Genomic DNA, 23,308 nt, shown 5'->3' with positions numbered 1-23,308 from the left:
TGTGATGGATACATTAAGAAAACCAAGAAGGTTTAGAGTAATTTAATTCTGAGTCACAATCACTGTACAACTACTGGAAAACATTACCCCTCTAAAGTGGACTCAAATCAGCGTAACAGTAGCCCATGCCTTCCATTCAAGTTGCAGGAGAGGATACAGACTGATTTGGCACCTCTATTTTTATGTTCCTCTATTTTATATACCTTTTGTGGGGGTGTGTGTGAGAAAACTTCATGTTTTAGCAATGGTTTATTACAATAATAGTTATAATAAGCAGAAAACTATGGTATTAGCTATGAAGAATTAGTTTACTGTCAGTTGGATAGTTAGGATTCTGTGTAAGTCCTTGGATAAAGCAACAGTACAGGATTTTTGATCAACTCTGCAGGATTTTGCAAGTTGTAACTTGCTTGAAAAGATGCTCATTTACAGAGCTCCACTAAGCCTACCTGAATTACTCTGGGAGACTTACAAAGGCTATAATGCATCTTCCTGTGCACGCCAGCTACAAACAGACACTAGAGCAAGTGATGAGCTGAGCATTTTCAGCACAAGGATGAAAAAAGGAACTAGGCCAGATCGAATCTGAAAAGTAAATCATTAACACAAGCCCTTTTGGTGAGTACTTCATCCTACGACTAGCTGAATTCTGATTCCTAAAATCAACACAGCAGAATAGAGGGTGTTGGGCTAATGACTCTGTTTACTTACATTATAATCACACTTATTCAATGCATGGTTAATGACTAAGCACACAGCATATCTAAAAAGCCCAAGGACACAAGGTACCAAGGTTCTGCTTCATTGTTACTTTGGAGCCTAATGTACTTGGTGTCAGTTTGATTGAATGGCTTCTCACAAATCTCCAAAGCAGAACAAGATTTAACCAAAGCAACTGTATTTTCTCTTGCTTTAAGTCTAGGGAAGATACTCTTCCATCTCAACAGAACTTGAAGACTCATAGCAAAATGTATTGTGGAGATTACGTGAGTATAATTATTTGTTCTCTAAAATCTTCCAAACTTTTTCATTCCTCTTCAGTTGTTGTCACATGTTGGTATCCATTTCCCTTCACTGCTAGATATTAATTTTAGGGGAAGATAATTTATCAGTAATTTGGGTCTAATCCTGGTGTTACATATGTGTATATATATATAAAGTCTCTGAAACAAAAACTAAAATAAGAATTATCAGTTCCTGTCTCATGATTCTAGACCTTTGAAGAAAAAGCCATGCAAGCCTCCTTGTGAGGTCCTTTAGGTGGGTTTGCACTAAGTTGCTAAACAAGAAGCTAAATTACATACTATCACCCAACTGTATTAAAGATATAAATGTGAATTTTTCAGAAGATACTCAATTCTGCCACTGTTTGGGGGGGGGGTATAATTTGACAAGACCACCTGTAGTTGCATAAAGTAACTAAATAGCTTTATCACTTCTAAAAATTTGTTTTGTTCATAGCGTGAAAAATATTTTAAAGTTAAAAAATGCTACCTCTACAAGAGCCACAACACAGGAAAAGTTATCAGTGATTGTTCCCTATCTAAAAGCTGTACAATATATTAAATGGCTTCACTACTGCTCTTTGAGAAAAAATGAAATTTTAAATCTTCATTCTGGAAACTGTTGTAGTTACTGTTTCATAACAACAAAATATGAAATTTCTCTCAGTACCTGGCATACTGATCATCATGTTCTCTAATGATTTTCTTTCAGTTATTACTGACATGAATAAGGATTTGTTCCTTTCAAAGGCTTTTTACACATACATTCCCAACAAACTTACAAATCAATATGGAATTTCCTAAAGAATAAATTTTTTCCCTTTCTTATTTTAATATAAAGTATAATTGACTAATTATTCCAATCTTTCCAGTAAAGTATTTCTTCTGATAAAATTATATAAATAAAGCATATATTTGCTTTTCTAAAGTGATTGCTATTGAATCAGGATTAGCAATATATTCAGTTTTCTGCAGTTTGGGATCTTGCATCCTTAACTAGATGCAAGACAGTTAAAAACTTAAGAGACTTTCTTCTTAGTTTCTTTTTTCCCCCTCTTTTAGTTACAGTGATTTTGTAATCTATTCCTGATAATTTAAGGACGACAGAAAGAATACTACATCTTAAAATGGTAGTAGATCATATTCTGTTGGAGAAGACAAGAAATACAGTTTCTTTTCTTCTACTGATTCACTGCAACCAATTACATTTAAGTAATTGACACTGCATCTGCATATAATATTTTTTCTAAAACTAATGGCAGTTTCTTTATAAAATAACTTACAGAAGAAATATTTTAAAGTCATTGCAATTGGCAATTATCATATTTACAATAACAATGCAGTATATTTTGATAGCATTATAAAGAAAATCAAATAGATAAGACAATTTTTTACTGTGGCAGATGTTTGCAATGGTATGAGGCTTAATATAATGTAACTACTACATATTAGGCTACTGAACTACTTGAGCAGAGGGGACACAAGTTTCTAATTCTGATACACTGAATTACATCAAAATACTCCAGAATAAATGGTTTTAATATCAACTCTCTATTCCCTCTTCTCCTAAACATAAAAAGGCACACTTATAAACCCTTTTTCCCCCCATCATCACAGAAACAAAAGAGCAGAGAAGCAACTGTAGACAATGGGGAGTATAGCAGTCCCAGGAAAGACAGAAAAACCTGACTCCAGGCTTTCTCTGAAAAGTATTGGGATGGATTCCCAGGTTAGGTTAATTTTTACTGTTTATTCCAATTCCCATGCATTATGGAATGGAAAGGGAGAGAAATTGGGTATTTCTATGGGCTAGATCACTGGATCCTAGGAACAGACTTCCCTACTGAGGCACCCAGACAGAATGAGGACATGTAAGGCAGAGCTGCATGTAAACATTCTCCCCTGAATGCTGCTGGTATTTAAAGAGCAGTTTGGTCATGGAGCAGTGGCAGTTTCCTTTGAAGAGACTGAGCAACAAAATAGCAGAAAAAAATCACTCTAGCAAACCTCAATCAAGAAAACAGGGCTTACATAGGACTGACTGACCATAGCATTAATTGCTTCTCTGCTCTTCTTAAACACTATTCTAGAGTCCAAAAATGTGCTAGAAGTACACTTTGGACTTAGAGATATTTTTCAAGGAATTCCAGAACTTTGAATATACCATTAATTCAGAAGCATAAGAAAAATAAAAATAATTCAGAAGTATTACTTTCTAAATGTGCTTTCTTCTTTAAGATGATCTTCTTTATGTTTTATGCTACCCATATCAGTAATTACGTACCTTATCTGTGAACAATCAGATAGGATGGAGTCCTTCAAGATCACCAATGATATACAAACTATTAACAGCAGCAGCCCTGCCAGATTCAGCAAGTCAAGGCATCATCTTTATTAGAGATTACGCACAAAAAAATACCACAATATAAAAAACACCCTATAATAAATACCACAGGCAAATCTTTCAGAAATGAGACAAGATAACATCTGTGACCTCTCTGAATACATACACAGGGAGAGATGGAAGGCTTTGGAGAATGAATTTACTATGTTTAGAAGTATCCCTTCCACTACTGTATCATATTATAGAAATTAAATGTAACACATACAATAAACTCAAAACAAATCAAAGTACTCATGAATTTTTTATTTAATAAAGTTGCACTCAAATTATATCTTTGCAAAAGTATAGCTAGCTCATAGCATGTGGTTAGCTAATAAAGAACACATTTTATTTTAGCAGACATTCCCTATGGGAAATATTCAGACGAAGGAGTCTGACTTCAATTGCTTGTTATCAGCAGAATGACTTACTGAACAAATATTATTAGAAGGTTGTTCATACTTCAGAATGCTTTTCCATCACAAGACTGAATTGCCTGAAGTTTGCACATCATAATTTGATAAAAGCAGCCTCACCTTTTACTGATACTTTTGCTGAACTGCTTATGACTTTGGTCAGAAAAAGCTATAACTTTCTTGCTTTTGCACAGAAGGAAGGTAAATTCCAAGTATCATTTTCCAGAACGATTATAAATTTTCCAGACCCTTTCCAATCTTTTTCATTGTTCTGGTTCATTCCACCAACACCACACAAACCTGTCTGCTCAGCTTAATTTGGAATCACTTTCTTACAGGACAGTTAAAAGAACATATGCAAAGCCAGAGATATTTACAGAGTGACCACCTGGGCTACCTCTATAGAGGCAGATCTGCAATTTTGAACATGAGGGTATCTTGAGATTAGAGAGAGGAATAAATATCTTAATTTAAAAAAAAAAATCACTGAATCACCTTTGGAGATTTACTTGCTTTATAAAATGCTTTGACACTTAGTGAGAAAAAAAGCAATTTTTTTTTTTTCCTCCTGATAAACAGATATCCCCTTCACTAGGATGCTGCAGAGGAAAGACAGCATGAAAATCATTTTTCCATGTTCACATACAGCAGTTTGTCTAAACTAACTCACAAAAAGGCTAAATTGCTCTTGGAAATTACTTTCCTCTGATGCTTTTTTGAAGACATTTTCTTTGTCATGCTGAATCCTAATCTTGCAATGACAGCTCCAGCAAAATGATTAATATGTTGTGACGGATGCTAGAATCCAGATATCAAAATTAAATTGTACAATTCTTCACATCCTTTCAGTGATTGCCCCCATTTCCAGAACAGACATTTCCACATTTCCCCCATTTTCAGAAAATTTGTCTTTATTTGTGAATATTCATCAATCCACCTGTTCCTAGCTGTAACTTTGAACTTTATAATGAATTTGAATCGTATTGGTAGAGGAAGGCAATCTCTTATGAAGTTTTGTGGAAACACTGTTCACACAGTGAACAGTGGGGGGTGAGGAAACTGAATTCTATTACTAGTTAAAAATCTATTACCAGCAGTTGAAACTCAATAGTCATTTATTCCATTGCCCTAGCATTAGCCAAATAATACGTTCAGACTTTGGACTCAGTCATGGGACTGAGTCATATTTTATTTAGTCAGTGGTTGTCTCAGAAAGGACCCCATGGCTTGTTCCTAGATGGAACAAGGTGAGGAAACAAACTGCAAGTACATGGTGAAACAGAGACAAAAGAATCAGGAAAAAAACCCCAGCTGTTTTTATCTGCAGTGTTCACAGAACAAGTCAGCAGCCAGAGCATAATGCAAGTTCCTTTATCACTCAATCCCACATTACTGAAACTAATGGTTGTTTGATAATGTTTACTTATTTTAAAATAATTTTTATTGGAAACATTACTGTTGATTTCTTTATTAGAAAAAAGTTATAGAATTATTAGATTGAGAGTTGGTAGGCCACCTACCCCAATCTTTGCTCATTAAGGGTAGGAACCAAAAGCTCCCTGAAATCAATAAAAATGCTTTCATTTATACTATCTGAAATTAGGATAAAGCTCTCATAGTAAGAATATTAGAGTGCAAAAGTGTCCCTGCTCTTCTCAACTTAAAGGAAGATTTCTGTTACTTTGTCACAATTTGTTTTACTCCTATGGATGGGATGGAGAGCATTGTATTTAGAGAAATTATATTCAGTGAACATAAACTTCTTCTGACATCACCAAGAAAGCCACAATGGAATTGTCACTTCTGTAGATTTAACTTTGCCGTGAGGAGCAATTTCTGTTCATCCCTGTAGTGAGCCATCTTAAGGCATGCAGAAGAGAAATCATGAGATCATATTGGTAATTTTCCTATCCCTTCCAGAGCTTAGGGAAGCAAAAGATGTTAGAGAAGTAAAACAGAAATGGCCATAGACTCAAAACTGGTCATCCTGATGTCAGAGTCCAATACTCTCTCACTAAGTTCTTTCAGTATCTGTCAACCTCAGTTATTTTCTTCTGCTTGTATTGCTCTGTTATTCTATTAAAATTAGTTATTTTCATTATTCACAAATTTCTTAGAAAGAATAAGAAAAAATACATGAAATAAGCTATCACTGAGAATGAGCTGACAATAATTAAATCAGTTCTAAAGCAACTAGAAAAACTGCATTGTCTTCTACATGCCAAGCTCAAAACTATCTCACTTGGCAGTAACATCACTGCTTTTTAATAAATCACCAGGTTTGTCAGCAACCTATGGATCTCATTCATCATTTCCTCATTAGTCCTTTCAAATTAGAAATACCATGAGGAATAAATATTGAAGACTGTCATGGATACCACAGATTAACTTTGAAATATAAAATAATACTTGTACAATGGGTTTGCAAAGGGATTTACATTTTAAGGTAAATCCCCACCATTTTTTTCCTATTAAGGCCTAACTGATGCTAGGGGCAACTTCCTCCAATACAGTCTGTCTTCCTATGGTCACCTGCAAGCTTAAGTTCTGTTTCATAAATCACAAACCACACATCCTGCTCCCCATGAAGCAAAGAAAATTTAAAGTTATGATTATTGGTTTGCAGCAGAATTAGGTATATCATGTTAAAAATGTTAAACACCTCAAAGTCTGCTTTTTCCTTTTGTAGACACAAGGAACAATTCTTCCTGCTCCAAATTTTAACCCTATAATGGATGCCCAGTTGCTAGGAGGAGCCCTACAGGGAATTTGTGAGTATCTTGACTGATTCTAATGCGAATTTCCTCTTTTTCAGAAAGCTCTCATAAAGCATTAGGCAAAATATAAACTCATAAAATTGTTACTGCTTATCTGCAAAGTCTTCAAGGAAACACAACAAGACACACTGATGATGTCCAAATAAATAGTCTGCATTTACAGGAACTAAGAGTTGATCAAGATTAATCTGAAATCCATACCAACACTTACAGTAATGAACACTTCATTAAGAAAACAAGAAAAACAGAATTCTGTGTTGCATCACTAGAGTGAGGGATAAGAAATGAAAGGATTTTAGTTGTAACTTCAAAAACTAAGTGTTACCAAGGTCTGCTGTCTCTTATTCAGTCACAAGAAATTAAAACAGATGGAATAGAAAGTTTAAAGAATTCATTACCTTCTCAGTTTTTGCTTTCAGTGTTAGTTCCAAAAATCTTTTCTTCACAAAAGGATTTTTCTCAGTTCTGATTTTTTTCTTTTCCTATTGAACTTTGTTGGTATTGCTGAGGGTCAAGATATAGATTTCTTTTTTTTTAAATCTTAAATGTCTTCCTCACTTTAAAACTGTTCTCTGTTTCAGAGCTTTTATACCCCTTGGGCTTTTCACAAGATTGTACAGCACCAAATCTTGCATGCTGTTTTCAATTTCTTTAATGAAAATGTGAGGACTCAGATTTAATGTCAAGTGAACCACAATAGGCATTATTCATCAAGGGGAATCTAAAGTATCTTTATGACCAAATTGGCTACAGATGAAAAGTTTTAAGCATCTTCCTACACTTCAAAGAATACTTCTAAGATAACATTGATAAAATATGAAATATTTTGATGTTGCTAATATATGAAAATATAGAGATTGTATTCTTCATCTAATACTCTAAGTACAAGTACATCAACCTTAATTTTAACCTTCCTGTCAAAGTACATGGAACAAAGTTATAATTTAAAGAACAATTGAAAAAATAAATAATTCATCTTCAGAGAAGGTAAAGTCACCATATACTTTACAGGCACTGCCTGACCCTTAATCCTGCACATGGCATTCATTCTTATGAGGATGTTCAGTCACCCTCTGCTGATACTACACAAATTTTATATTTATATTTTATCATATTTCCTATATCTGGACCATTCTCAGTTTTTACTAGAGAGACCATGGAAGCTGTAAAGATTCCTAGTGATAACTATTTTCTGAAATGCAAAAAGAAATCATTAAGTACAGTATCCCAACTGTTTGGATGTAAAAACAATTTCAAAACTCAAAAATAGTTTTCTGAATATGCTAATAATATTTTTTAAGCAATAATACTGATTCATTATAGAAGTTTACTAGTAAGTTCTACCTATCAAGCAAACGATCATAGGTAACCTTCAATAAAATGCTCCTTTTTAAATGGAGTAAGATATAATTTTTAAAACTTCATACAGTTCCCCTGAAATTATAACTGAGTTTGTCAACAAATGGTCTAACAAATTTATTATTCTGATAAAACAGATCCCTAAATCTTAAATGACAATTCAATCAATATCAACAGAACACACCAATATTACTTCCAAGGCTCAGCCACAAATCCTGCTACCAGGCCTAGTTCTGAGTCCTTGAAAGCCTGTTTTATTGATGCTTTCAAACCCACTGAGCTGGTGAGAGATGATGATGAGTCTGGTAATAACAGACTGCTTCACCTTTTGATGGTATTACACCAGCAAGTGCAAGACACACAATCACAGTAACATAACTCGTGTTGGCAAATGTTAGTAAGATATTAGTCTCTTGATCAGTTTTTCTAAAAATTAGCATAATGTTCTTAAACAAAACAAGAAAAATCACAAATATAAATAATTAACACCAGTTTGTTAATTTAATTTAGTCATTTCTTTTCAGGTTGTGAAAAGGATGTGTTGATTGAAATCCTAACGCAGCGTTGCAACTCCCAGCGGCTCACGATTGCCGAGGCATACAGAGACATGTATGGCAGGGTACGACAAATACTTGGTGCTTTTATTACTTCTTTCTCCCCTGTGCAGCTGGCAGCCCTTCTCTCAGGTCACTCACTGGAACCACAAGCCTGTCAGACAGCTGGCTGGCACAAAACCTTGGCACACAGCTTGCTCGTTGACTATTGATACCTCCGAGGGTATCACATTGTCATTTCTACAGCAGAAGCGTTGTCTGCCACACAGAGTTAGAAAAGAGTGGGGAAAGTTCCTTCTTCTACAGGCCATTCTTCTCTATTGACCAATCTAAAATATCTGAACAGACTTTCTTCCTTTATGTGCTTTTTTGGAATAAATAATAAAATAGTATTGTAACCAAAGAAAAATACCATACACAAGAGTTATAGGCTTTTTACCTTACTCACATAATGATTAATGTTCACATCTCAAGCACTGACAGTCTCACATCTCATTCCATATAGTCCCATATGTACATTAAGCACAATAGTCATCTGACCTGCTTAAATGTATGATCTTTGAAAACTGTTTAAAATTTAAGACAAAGTTATTTTTAAAAAACTGTATTTTACCTATATTTACTGTATATAACAATGGAATTGTAGCTATCTGAGTTCTTAAACATACACAGAGGCATATATCCTCATTCTATTTCCAGATCTATTGTTGCTAACCAAATAACTTTAGGAAAGTTGCAGTGCCTGCATTTTCCTTAGCTGCTACAGCTATACAAGGACAAAAATAATAGTAACATCCCTTGCAAAATTCTTGTGAAAGTCATGAAAAGTACAGTGTAAAACTAGATACTATTTGATTAAGTTGACTAGACATGCCCTTCCCCTGAAAGAAAGCAGACAAACACTTAGGATAAAATCCAGTTTTCTTCATTTCCTGAAGCCTGTAAAACCAAAGGTTCACTGGAAAACTCCTTGCAGGCCAGTGTCTGCTTGCCATTGAATCTATCAGCATGAGTGAGAACAATGAGTTTGCACAAATGCTACCACAGAGCCATCTCCCTTGATTAGGGTTAACTAGAAATGGTTCATTCAAAACCTCCACATTTTATGATGCTTTTACACCTCCAGTTCAATAACCAGCAGAATATGTTTGGGTGGTCAAGTTTTCTAGAGACAACCTTTGTAGCAACTCTACACTAAAAAGCCTCAAAACCACTGACCCCTGAATAAGCTCAAAGACCCATTTACTGTCCTAGAACTGGAGGAAAAAGAACTGGATTTAATCAGTGTAGTGGGTTGATTTTGTACTGTTACTCATCTCCAGGAGATCAGTGACTTTATTTAGACTGTTAAAAAAAATGAAACACTCAATAATTGTGACATTTTAGACATAGCCTTGAATGAATAAGTATATTTTATAGAGACCATAACAATAACTGACAATCACAGCTATCCACCTTCCAGAGACCATGACAATGATAGAAATCAGCACCTAAATTATTAAACCTGGTTTTTCTATTATGAGATATTTATTAAGTTACCATCACACATGCAAGCCATACAAGGTCAGTGTTAAGCCATGCAATATTCCTAAGTTTTAATGTTACTTATAGCAAACTAAAGTACATCGAGCTACCCAAAGGTGCCTGGGACATGAAGCACCCAAGCCCATTCTTCCCAAGTGTTCATTTATCTCCACCACTGGACAGTCCATCTCTACTCCTTCCATAGCAGCTGGCTGTTTTCTTTTAACCTTTTCTCGACAGTGTTTCAACAGGACCCAACACTTTAACAAGGGAAAATATTTAAAAGCTTTGTATCATGTTTTTGTCTTTAATTTCTACTCTCTGATACATGATGATCTAGAAATAATACAGTACCACAATAAAGACTTGGAACTGTCCTTCAGGAACGCAGTTATTTCATATTAACAGAGAACAATTATTGATTTGTTTTGAAAAGAAGATCCAGTTAGAATAGTGGTGAGTAAAAATATAAAAAAAATCAGTGAGTCCCTATGAAAACATATCACCTTTAAATTCATACCTCTTTCAGCCATATGAGTTAACATGAAGTGCTATAAAGGCAGTGGACACGGATCTGATACACAGATCTGATGACCTAGAAGAAAGAAAAAAGCCAAATATGTCAGATGTCCTTTTTAAGAATCAGTGTCTAAATCTATGAATAATAATAGAAGGGAAAGGCAAGAAAACAGTTTCCATATTCTAGCAATGGGCTACAGAATACTCTAAAAAACATGGAACATATTCCAATACACCCACAATTTTAATTCAAATTATTTCATTAGGCACTGGGTACACTTCACAGTGCAAGATGTGAAGTTCATCATGATACTCTTGACAGTTCCTTAAATAACCCTACCAAGAATGTGATGTAAAAAACCCTGCCAAGAATGTGATGTATCTTACATCGAGTTGCGCCAGTTTGTGCTTTGAAAGAATTTAGCACACATCACACTTCCCTGGCTGCAATTTGTCCCACTGGTTATATTGCATTGAACAAATGCACCATTAGGCAAGCCCAGTTTATGAGTGGCAAACACCACAGGACAGAGAAGAGATGTGGCATGGCAACAGCAGTTTTAACCTTCTCAGTTCAATTTATGGTAAACCTTTTGGTCCCATCCTTTACCACTTCACTTCAGTCTGCTCAATATGGCAGCCACTTTGCCCATTCATTAGACAAATGTAAACTGAGACACATAAGGAGAGAAATATTAAAATTAAAAAGACCTGAACTAGCTGCATGATTCAGACATACAGAGAAGTTTTAAGATTTCTTCTTACAATTAGGCTCCGAGGATTTCATGTAGATTAGGAAATTATAATAGTGACAACTTAGAGCTGTCTTTTATTTTTTTTCCAATACTTCCCTTAGTTCTGATTGCAGGAGTAATTTTTAAGTAGTATCCATTTGTATTATTAATTCATTTTCCCACAGGCATGTTGTCAGAAGTAAAACGTCTTAATGAATTAAATTCTACTCCATGTGTGATTTAGTTGCTGTCAAATGAATCTAAAGTGCATTGAACAAAGACTGTGCATGTTTCTTCATCATAAATTTAATTTTTAATATGCATATGTCTTCCTTCATAGCTACTCTAGCTATTAAATTAATTATATTCAGAAATATATTAAAATCAAAGTACTGGCCTGAAAAAAAACAGCTCTGGAAATATACTAGTTTATATAATGGGAACTGTTTCTGGCATGCCTTTCAATTCAGACAGATTAGAACATCTTACAGGTGTCTAGTGCTGCACACAAAATACTTAAAAAAAAGTCTGCACAAGTGTCCTCAATCAAAAACAGTAACTAATTGTAACTTAACAAGCTTTTGGCATTTGCAGTGTTATGAAAGATGCTGCTATGAATGGGGAGGAAACTCTAATCCATTTCTTAGCCATCTGGCAAGAAAGCACTGAGAAATATGAGGAGGAAAAAGGAGGTCTCATGTTATTAATCCAGCATCTATCAAAAGTAGTGAACTAATTTAGAATGTAAAATATAACTGAATTGAAGTACATAACCTTCCAGCTATCCAAAGCTGATATTTTTATGTACTAGGAGCAATACAGATTATTTTTTCTTAAATTATTCACATGGTAACACTAAAAAGAACCAAAAGAAACCACCTGTGTTTTATGAGCTTGATCTTCCAAAGGTGCTTACACCTCTCAGATTCACACAGGGAATAAATTAAGGGAAGCTGCAGATGCTCTGATGTGATATTCAGTTTTCCAAGACTAAGTAATAATTGCACTTAAACATCTACATTTTCTTCTCTGTTCTAAGAACTGAAAGCAACAATCCATTGTGGTCTACTGGCTTGTGCACCTATTCTCATCTTGCTCATACTAGTAAAACAAGCATGTACTACTTGAACAATTTTTTTTTATTTTACTTAATCTTTGCCAAAATTAATCTTTAACAGTTCATCCTGAATCATTTAGGCAGAAAACCACTTATAATTTTTTAAGCTGTCTTAGTAAAGTGTGACTATAGAGATAATCCTGTCTGTGGACTTTCTTTTTCTTTTCAAGGATTTGATAACAGACCTAAAAGAGAATCTCTCTCATCACTTTAAAGAAGTTATGGTTGGCTTGATGTACCCACCTGCATCCTATGATGCCCACGAGCTTTGGCATGCCTTGAAGGTAATCTTTATATTCAGAATGCTTAGAGTAGCAGTCATTAATTAGAGTGCTGAACACATATGATTTTTTTTTTTTTTACATTTCATTGGTTGATAAACTACTGAAAGTTAGTACACTGGAGTAGTATACTATCACTTAGACCACCAGTCAACAGAAATACAGTGCTATTTCAAGTTTATCCATCAGTGTGCTAAAATCAGCGTAAATAATATCTTAGTCATGGAACATACAAAGCCCATTTAACACCCATGGTAAACTCAGAAAATGAATAAAGATTTATACAGGGAACCATAAGGTGCTGGGTTTTGCAAGCATTTATGTATGCTAGAAACCAAGTTTATTTCCACAACCAGCACCATGCACTGAAGCACCACCTCTTTAACAACCCATACTTCTTTAGCAGAAGAAGTCTCTGTAGAAACACTTACAAATTACTCTGTGACAAAGCGGCACAGCATACTGCACAGTCAAGAGGGCCATGATACACAGAGTATCACCATACAAGTTCAGAAGGCTTTAAGCATTCACCCAGAGTAACACACTACCTCATCTGAAGGCTTCTAGCATCTGCCCATACACAGTACCACCACTCCACTTCAGAAGCTGTGTGTGCTCTTTCTGTTCTTCAGCCCAGCCTTTTATACCCTCTCATTGATGCATTGCACCTGTGTGTCCCTTTGGAGGCTGGTCAGTGCCCTGGGCCCTGCAGGGCTCATTGCTGTCAGTGCTGCTCACCTGCTGCTCACAGCTGCACCCACTGGGGATGAGGCTCGGCCACAGCCCCACTCCCAAAGACCACAGACTGTGTGCCTACAACAAAGTAAGAGTAACTCCACTGAAACAGAACTGATTTCCCATTTTGAGGGAAATATTTCCTTGTCTTCCCTGGATCTGAGACTGCAATCCTCACACAACTGAAGCTTGTGAAAAAAAAAAAAATTCAAATATCAGGTCATTTAATGGTGACATTCATTCCTACAGGGCATTGTGAAGACCAAAAGTATAACTTAATTCACAGAGGACTTCAATATATTCTTTGAAACCAGGCTGATTGCTGACTATTGAAAATAATAATTCTTCTAAGGAAATTCCTGAATTACCAACTCCTAAAAGACAGGAAGGCATATCAGAGTTCAACATTGTTTTCCTTTTCTTTCCACGGATGTTTGCTATTGTCTGCTGTCACAAGCAAGACAGATTACAAGATGGGCAAGATGATTTATCTTGCCGATTTTGAGAATTCTGCCCCCCCCACCAAAAAAAGTTACTAGTTTTTTCTTGTTCTTCTGATACTTAAATAAATTTTTAGAAGTACTGGTATGTCTTTATTATAGTTGGCATTAAAAGGATTGTGAAATATCACTGCTAACAAAGGAATAATGTCTTTCATTAACATTATTGACAAAATTGCCAAGTTTATTTTTTCCTAAATGTGGGTCAAACTTGAACTTTTTTACAGTACTCTCTTTTGACCTGGATTCATATGGCCGATGTAAAAAAAACACCCATGTGTATCTATGGGCTCTAATGCTCTTCCGTTATCCCAAATGCAAAATATTCATTAACACTATCCACGTGTATGTCAAAAGCAGCATATGCACCACATCTTATGTCAAGTGAAGTTTATAAAATTAATTCAAACTCTGGGAAAATACAGTGATTTGCAGCACTGCATGTACTCCATGATGCTTTACTTTAATACCAAGTTCTATGCTAGATATTGCAGACTATAGCATTCCTAAATAAAATATTTTAAAAAAATATTATAAGAAGAGAGAAGACCAACATAATAACTATGCTCATGTCTACTTCAGATTTCCTGAGCACTTGCTAGGGATGTATGCTCAATCTTTGCATCTGATTTCTTTCAGCAAACAACAATTCTTACTAAAATTCTAAAATTATTCCTATTATGTTTCTGTCAACACTAGTCTTGCTTCATTTCCCATTTGCTAAGGTACACGATGAAATTCAGATTTAGAAATATATTTGAAATATATTAATTTGAACAGGTAGGTTATGCAAAAGTACACTACAGAAACTGCTATTATTTTGTTATTTCTAATAAGGACATCACTGCTTTCTTCTAAAAATTGGGATTTCTACTAGACAACATCTTTTCATATTTACTTCTTTCCATACAGGGAGTAGACACAGAAGAAAAATGTCTAATTGACATATTAGCCTCAAGATCAAATATGGAGATCTTCCAGATGAAAGAAGCCTACCTGATGCGTAAGCTGTTTTACCAAGTGCAGAGTAGCAGTTGTACTATATGTGTTCTGGAGGTATTAGCACACACAAAGGAACACAGTACAGAGCAGTAGAGCCTGGTTCCCTCTCCACATCCTCTCCCACCCCTCCATACAAAAGGCTGAAGCAATGTGGGGGTGAGCAGGCCAGCGGGGACGGTAGCTGGGGGCCCCCAGCAGGGCCAGATGGATGTGCCAGCCCCACAGCCAGGTCCTTGTAGAACCTGCCCAGGTTACACTGGAATAGAGTAAGCCTATTTATCCTTTATTTAATAATCTTCATTTGTACTATTCAGAGCATGTTCATTTGTGATTTAAGATTATATGGTTTTGGTTTAACCTAGAGTATAATTCTGATCTTCAACAAGATATCGATTCTGAGACTTCGGGTCACTTCAGAGATACACTCATGAACCTTGCTCAGGTACTGTAAAAACAAGAACTGTGACTTACATTTCCAAAAGATTCATAATTACTTCCAATAGTATTTGATAAGTTTTACATTTTAAGGTGGCTGTGATTAAAGCTAGTTCAATAGGGCTGCACTTTTAAACAAGAAACAGGAGGGAAGCTGATGAAGAAAAACTGAATTCCTTAATTTACTCTGACTTAGACTTTGGATATCAGATGGAAGCAAAGGTAAACAGATTATTTTATAAATTCCCATTGGTATTCACCTGCTGACCCTTTGCTCCATCTGTCTCTTCTCAAAATGTGTCTACTTGCATGTACAAATGTGATTGTCATTTTTAAAAGCATATGTTTTCTCCATTATCAGAAAACATCATAAACCAGTCAAACATTATGTGAAAATAGAGATATATTCACATTTGACTAATAAATAAAGAATTAAAGAGTTCACTGCTTAAAATATAATGCCCTTTGTGCTATTGCACATGCTAAATCACAAAATGCTAGCACAGAAGAAAAGGAAGTATCACTTTTACATACCAACTTATGCAGTTTCACCAGGGTGTAGTTTATACAAGAGAGTGTCACCCTTGTCATTCTCATTGCAGTCACTGTGCTCGTTATCTTTAGAATCTTTTGTAAACCAGAGTAGCAAATAATAAAGGACTGCCATGGGATAACAGCATACATAAGGTGTATCTGTACTTTTAAATATGTGTATGTCTGAGGAAAAACTTCTTACACAAATTTGAAATAACATTAGGCTTCACTGAAGTTAAAAAGACAAATTTCAAAAGAAGAAGCTATAAACAGAAATATTTTTTTCTCATGCTGGGTGTTTTTTCCCTAATAACGAAAACTTTTCCTTGCTTAAAAATGAAGAGCAACCTCACTTAAGCAACCTCACTTCTCATAATTATTAAAACCATGGGACATATTTACCTGTCAAATGAACCAAATTTAAAAGAATCTCTGATTATACATTACTACTCCTAATTTTCTTAAAGCCTAGGTGTTGATAAAGAAGCCTAAAATCAGAAATTTTGTGGCTAACAAAATCTGCTATTTCACTCAAGATAAGAAGAGTTGTAGGAAATTTCAACTTGACTCAGTTATGAAGATTGTTAGTCAAATCACTCATGCTTGCATATTAGCTTATATTAAAACTCAGTGATATTCCATTAAAACATACCCTTTCTAATTCTATAACCATGGAACACTTCCAGTGCATCCTTCAATGCTTTCTTGCAGAAAACCTCTGCTTTGATTTCTTTTAAATCAAACTACTGAGACAAGTAAACATGCTCCACATATGCAAACTATTAAATTGCTAGAGTACTTTATTTATGGTTTTCATGTCCAGCCTGAGGCAGATTAGATTATATTAATCATATAGGTTATGGTCCTTTCTAAAGAAATTAACAGAGATAAAAGAGTTTCAAATTCAGGCTAACTAATATTCTAGTCTAAAACAAACAGATTTTATTCTAATTCTCTTTTTTTGGGTATTAACTGAAATATTATAATTTTCTACATTTTAAAACATAATTACACAAATGTTACTGGAGAAAGTGGGCATTTGATTCATGTAGAGTATTAGTACAGTTATTTTATTGTATATTGCCCTGTCTTTATTCCCTTGTTTTCTTGTGTATGTAATTTTATGCAGCCATTTCATCAAATTCACTTCAGATAATTTATACTACTAGAAATTTCACTTAGTGAAATTCTCACCATTTAATTAACATGTAAATTAACATTTTTAACAAAAAATAACTATAAATAAATCATTCTACAAGCTGACAGCCAAGACCTAATTTTAATCCTTCCCTTCATATGTAACACAACTGTAAATTGTAAACAAAATTGCTTCAAGCACATATTATTAAGGCAGAAAATACATGAGCTCCAGATTTTTCCAAGTTCTGCAGACAAGGCTGGTTTGTATCTTTACAAGATGACTATGGTTATAAAGGCAATTCCACAAGTAGCGTGTTCTTCTCTTTTTCTGACTATATAATTCAGAAAATAGTGTGTTTATTAAAGAATTTAGCTTCGTTTGTGTAACTGAAAAGCTAGTGAATGTATGTGAATTTTAGAAATATTCTTTTGGGGTTTATGTATCAAAGTTGTCAAACCATTTCCTAGCTCTGGATCTTAATTTCAGACAATTATGAGCAAGCAAAATCTCTATTATTTTATGAGCTTGCTCTATGGTTTGTGCAGGAAGAAAAATACATTGAGAAAAGATTTTTCTGGTAATATGAATATTAAGAACTAATCAGTATGGCAAATGTTACTCATATCCTTATTTTCCCCTCAGAGTTGCATATTAGAGTAAACAATATAACATCCATAATTCTGAAAATGGTGGTGGGATTGTGGTGGTCAGGTAAAAGATTTAAAATAGGACTAAAAATGGGATATGTTACCTCAAGAAATTCAGCACAGCTTCATACACAGAGAACTTCATATTCCTACAGTGGTTTAGGATTTAACTTTTGAAGAATATGTATCTCTCTTTTCCCTCAGGGAACAAGGATGGAAGGATATGCAGACCCTTCTACAGCTGCTCAGGATGCAATGGTAAATATGCTCAGATGTGATGTTCTCAAACATTAAAAAAACCAGAAAACAAATACTGAAAAGTCATTAAGAATTTACTTTAAACATTTTGCTTTTTTTGTTTTTTCCATTTTTTTGATCTATTAGATTCTATGGGAAGCATGCCAGCAGAAGACAGGCGAACACAAAAACATGCTGCAAATGATTCTCTGCAACAGGAGTCAGCAGCAGTTGTGGATGGGTAATCCAGCAGTTCAGCTGTTTGAATAGAGAGTGTAAAGGAAAAATGTGACTTACTGAGAAAGCCAAGCTTTGCATACCAAGACAGTCAGTGTGCAGGAGGACATTAGCCTGAAAGCAAGTGTGAACTGTTGCAGCTCTCAGACTTGCACTGATGAGAATGGGAATTTGGAAGTAATGCAAAACTGAACTTTGCCTGATGACTACTGACAGCTGTAGACAGAACAGACAGGCATCAGGATGCCTAATAACCCACAGAAGAATGCATGACCAAAGAAAGGCAAATGTTACAGCTGCACTGAGTCTACACATGATAAAACAGGATGAGGGAGATTTTTCTTAACTATTTTATCCATTTTTCTTAAGCAACTCTTATGAGGGAAAACACTTAGGGAGAGCTGGAAAACATTTCAACAAATGTTTGCATATGAAAACTAGAATGTGTGGAAGCTTTTCATAGTTTCATAGAAATTTTTGATAGGAGCACTTCAGTGTTCACATCTGCTCTCTGGTAATGAACATAAACACGTAAACACAAGGGCCATTTTTATTGAAAACAGGAAATCAGACATAGCTACAGATTGCAGGAAATTTATGTGAGCTTATCCAAATCTCCCATTGTAGAAAATAAACCCATTTCACCTGGTGGCAAGTTTGAGTTTCTGCTCTGCAGTAGAAAAACAGTCTGTCTGCTGACTAGTTAATCACTGTGCAGCCAGCTGTATTTCTTACTTCAGCCTCCAACAGTAGCTTAGGACTACTTTGGTATCACAGATCAACAAATTCATTCAGCTGATGATGACAGGATTAACACACCTGCTCTATGCTCTGCTCTCTTCCTGAGATCTGAGGGCCCTGCCTGTACTGCAGTGCTCCATAAGTTCTGTAGCCTGCAGAAGAGGAATTTTCCTCCTTCCCTAATGGAGAAAGCGCAGCCTGGCTATTTGCGTGTGTGCGTATCTGCACCTTGCAGCGAGCGTGCGCGTCACGCCGCTCCTGGCTCCTGCCACCACCCACCAGCCTTGCCAGCTGCAGCCAAGCCAAGCAAGGAAGTGCCTTACTAGCAGGAGGTTCTTACCAGTGTCAGAAACAGATGTTGCCAGATATGTGGCATGCACTCATTTTATACTCCAGGCTGAAGAATCCAATGGGGAATGTCCTAGAAGCCAAGTTTCAAGCTACTCATTTAGGTTGCCTGACCTGGGCAATATAAACATAATGAAACACTGAGAATAATAAAGGTAAAAAATAAACTCAGTAGTTATATTACTGGGGAGAAGCAAGGAAAAAAAACCATAAAATGCAAGTTGATCATTATTAATGAGCGAGAATAAAACAAGATCTTTTTTCCACCCCTCCCCCCCAAGTTTTCCAGGAGTTCCAAAACATCTCTGGGCAAGACATAGTAGACGCCATTAATGAATGTTACGATGGATACTTTCAAGAATTACTGGTTGCAATAGGTAATGTAAAGGTATTGTTTTTACTAGGAGCAATCTCTTCATAAACTCTAGTATATTATCTCTTGTGCATTAAGAATACTATTTTTCTGATATTTTATCCACTTTAATCTCCTATATTATGCAATTAAATTTTCAGAGAAAATTAGAAAAGAATATTTTAACTACTTTCCCCTGTTATGTAAATCTAAAAATGTATCTATGGAGCACTAGCTTCTGACTGAGCACAACTAGTATGTACTTTATTTGATAATAAATTTTGTGTGATAACTGCATTTGCAAATGATTGTACATATATTAAATAACCAGCTATGTTTTCAGGACTTTGGTGGTATATAAACTAGTTTCAAGCTTTATGTACATTTATCTTTCATTTATAGAGTGAGGATAGAAATATTCCTACAAATAGAACATGTGAGTATATTCACTGATATTTAATAGGCCTTTTGAAGCAACAGCAATGAAGATCTACCACCAAACTTTCAAAATTATAAATATGGTTGTATTAGTGAATATTGGTAGCTTAATTTTAACCTGAGGCATGGACAGCACTACCCAGATTTTCATTTCAAGGAGCCCAAAGCCTAAAGAAAGTATTTTATAATAATCTTCTGTTTATCTGTTGCAATTCTTCCCTCTTAGTTCTCTGCATTCGTGACAAGCCTTCCTACTTTGCTTACAGGCTTTATAATGCAATTCATGTAAGTAGTCATTCTACCTCACATTTCCTAAACATAAGATTCCCTTATTTTGTTGTTTTTGTTTCTTTATTTGATTGATTATTCTAAAACCAGTACTTACAAATCAGTCTATTCAATCTTTAAGGTGTGACTGTTTTAAAACTGTACCTACATAAATTTCAAAGCAGTGGTGCCTAAGCAACTAAGCAGCAGAAGTGCCTAAGCAGTAGAAGTACAAGTTTAAGTATTTAGACACCTTAAAAATTATCTGTCTGGTAACTGTCAATTTTTTTTAATTGAAGACTTTTTTTCTTTGCATGGAAACTCCCCCTGCTGTGCAGAACTCAATGTGCATTATTCTTACTGTATAATTTTTGTCTGTAGAGACTTAATAAGTATGGCTAAAACTTAAATAATAAATTAATGTTACATGAAGACAAATGCTTATATTTCTTTGGAGGACTTCATGCAGATTATTTTATTTTTTGTTTAAGCGCTAACTTCTTTTGACGTTTTATTGCCACTAGATGTCCCCATTCCTCACAGAATTATACTATGAAAATTTATTTAGAAACAGTTAAAATAAAACACATCTGAACAAAACCAATATAAATTCTAAAGCTATGGTTAAAAATCTCACAGCATTCACATGAGGCAGCAGTTTTTGTGAAATTTATTACTGGCCTTATTATAGTTTGAGTGGACACTGCAACAACAGTCAACTGCTACTCAAAAACTGAATTCCTAGGAATACTGACAAAAGTTTGTCATATTTTCCTTTTTTAAAAGTTTCAGTACATGGATAAACCAGTGGCATAGAAGGACCCCTTGTTACTCAGTTACACGAATTCTATTATTTGAGTACATGAAAACTCAGTAGAACAAAAACCTTAGACTCTTTTAACATCTAGGATATCTTTATGGGTATTTTCTTCTCTCATTTTCTTTTTTCATTTTAGGACTTTGGGTTTCACAATAAAACAGTTATTAGGATTCTCATTGCCAGGAGTGAGATAGACTTGATGAACATACGCCAGAGATACAAAGAGAGATATGGGAAATCACTCTTCCATGACATTAAAGTAAGCTTTTACAAACTTCTGCATATATTCAGCACTGCTATCACACAGACTGTACCACTCTGTTTAGCCATTTGCTTTAAAACAAAACAAACAAAAAAGCAAAGTGTAAAAACAATAGCACATTTTCAGTGCCTCAGTTTGATTTGAGTCAGTGCGAAATTAATTCTCAACTCACTCTCTGATTTTATCCCTCTCCAATGCAAGGTGTTTATAAACAGGGCATGACAGTGTGTGCTGAACAAGAGCTTGTGTGAATGGTTTCTACACTGATTGAGAACATCTTATCTCATGTTGATCTGTAGGGCTAGGCTGGTACCACTTTTGTGCAAAACTGAAGTAAATATCTGGTCTTATCCTTGTGCTTAGGTATCCAGGTGCTTCACAAACCCTGTTCCTCTTGTACTCCTGGTCTTAAAAAAAAAACTTTGAATGTGTTTAATCGTAAAAAAAGTCTCTTGCTAAGACACTACATTTTTATGTCACTGTAATCCAACTGCAAGATGTGCAGCAACTTTATGAAATTGGTCATGAATTTTTGGTATTGAACTTGAGAATTAATAAACAAATTTGATCCAGCCTTTCAAAGATAGACGGTTTCTAGGTGCCCAAGCAACCAAAGGCCACGGCAAGTGAAATTTTTAAAAAATCTCAGCCTAGAATTCTTATGAAAACAATGTAATGTTTTACAAAACCTCATAATAGTCTAGTTCTTGTCATACACCAAAAAAAAAAAATTTTCAGAAAATGTATAGTCACCAAAATGTTGATTTTTTTTTTTCTTTGCAGCATTTTGCTTCAGGCCATTATGAGAGTGCTTTACTTGCCATCTGTGCTGGTGATACAGAAGATTATTAAGAAGATGCACTCTGAAGGCTGCGCAAACATATTTTAAATAGAAATTGAAGTTATATGCAATGCACTAACTCTAAGAGATCCCTATTTCATATAACAAAACAGCGAAATTAGTAATGTACATTTGCTAATATTAAATCTTTCTTGAGACAGGAAAAAATGTTGGCAGGAACATGGTTTTATCCCTAGTTCTAATTGATATTTGTGATTTTATGATTAATGTAAATTAATGCGACAAGTGGTAAAATTACTCCATGCAGGCATTTGTTTATCATTTAGTGTCACAACATCCCAAACATTCATCAACAGGCTCTGGAAGAATTTATTCACTTCCACACTAGAGAGAAGAAAATATTTTGCTTTATTTACTTTAATCGTGCAAGACGATTTCTTTCTTTAAGGATTTTTTTTTCTTTTCTTTCCTACTTCTTAATGCCTCATATTTTATGCTCTTGAACACTATTGTTTTAGTTACAACCACACTAAGCATCTGCCCCATGTATTATCAGTCATTCATCAGAGTGCTTTTGTATTCTCTTTTACTTTCCTCACATACTTAATGACCTTTCCCTTATTCTGCTTGAAACAAAAGTAAAAATTAGAATCAAGTACTCCATTCATTCCAGTGCCATGAACTGGAAAACCTGAAGGATGAAGTGCTACTTAACTTTAAGCAGGGAAATTCCAGAGGATTATAATCTCAATTCCATTTTTACCCATCTAGTTTTAACCATTCATTGAATATTGACCTTCAGAGCATGGAGGTATATCCAGGATGCCCTAGGTGGCACAAATCACGAACTGACTATTCGTGGGTAACTTTGCACCTCCTGGAGAGGCCGAAGGATGCGGCGCTCCCTGCAACACCCGCGAACAATCTGACACAGCAAGGAAGGGAAGGCGGCACAGTCCGGCCTCGAGTCCCGGCCCCACGGAAGAACGTGACACTGTTTAAATACCCCGGGGCTGTTCAGGGCATCCCATCCTGGGCCTCCGTACCTCCTGTCAGCCTCTTAGGGAATCAGCAGTGAGGGAAAGTACCACAATTTTTAGTGCTCACTAAATATCTGCCCGTGGCTATTCTCCCGCCGCCAC

The 23,308-nt window shown here is 35.2% G+C and overlaps 1 protein-coding gene and 1 long non-coding RNA gene across 2 annotated transcripts; one reads left to right on the top strand and one right to left on the bottom strand.

The window, feature by feature from the left end:
* Positions 1–968: 968 nt before the first annotated feature.
* On the top strand, positions 969–22,216 carry ANXA10 (annexin A10). Its single transcript, XM_058804094.1, has 12 exons — positions 969–986; positions 6,493–6,574; positions 8,464–8,558; positions 12,558–12,671; positions 14,816–14,906; positions 15,268–15,347; positions 17,867–17,920; positions 18,047–18,140; positions 19,507–19,602; positions 20,242–20,300; positions 21,239–21,361; positions 22,148–22,216. The coding sequence occupies exons 1-12, from the start codon at positions 969–971 to the stop codon at positions 22,214–22,216; spliced, it is 975 nt and encodes a 324-aa protein (XP_058660077.1).
* Positions 10,057–13,259, bottom strand: LOC131557080 (uncharacterized). Its single transcript, XR_009274679.1, has 3 exons — positions 13,217–13,259; positions 10,538–10,612; positions 10,057–10,277 (listed from the first exon to the last, which is right to left on the bottom strand). It is a non-coding gene; the product is annotated as an uncharacterized LOC131557080 (long non-coding RNA).
* Positions 22,217–23,308: the final 1,092 nt, after the last annotated feature.

This window comes from Ammospiza caudacuta, chromosome 4 (assembly GCF_027887145.1).
Source record: "Ammospiza caudacuta isolate bAmmCau1 chromosome 4, bAmmCau1.pri, whole genome shotgun sequence".
Taxonomy (NCBI): Eukaryota; Metazoa; Chordata; class Aves; order Passeriformes; family Passerellidae; genus Ammospiza; species Ammospiza caudacuta.
This window is presented reverse-complemented; position numbering and strand designations above follow the sequence as displayed.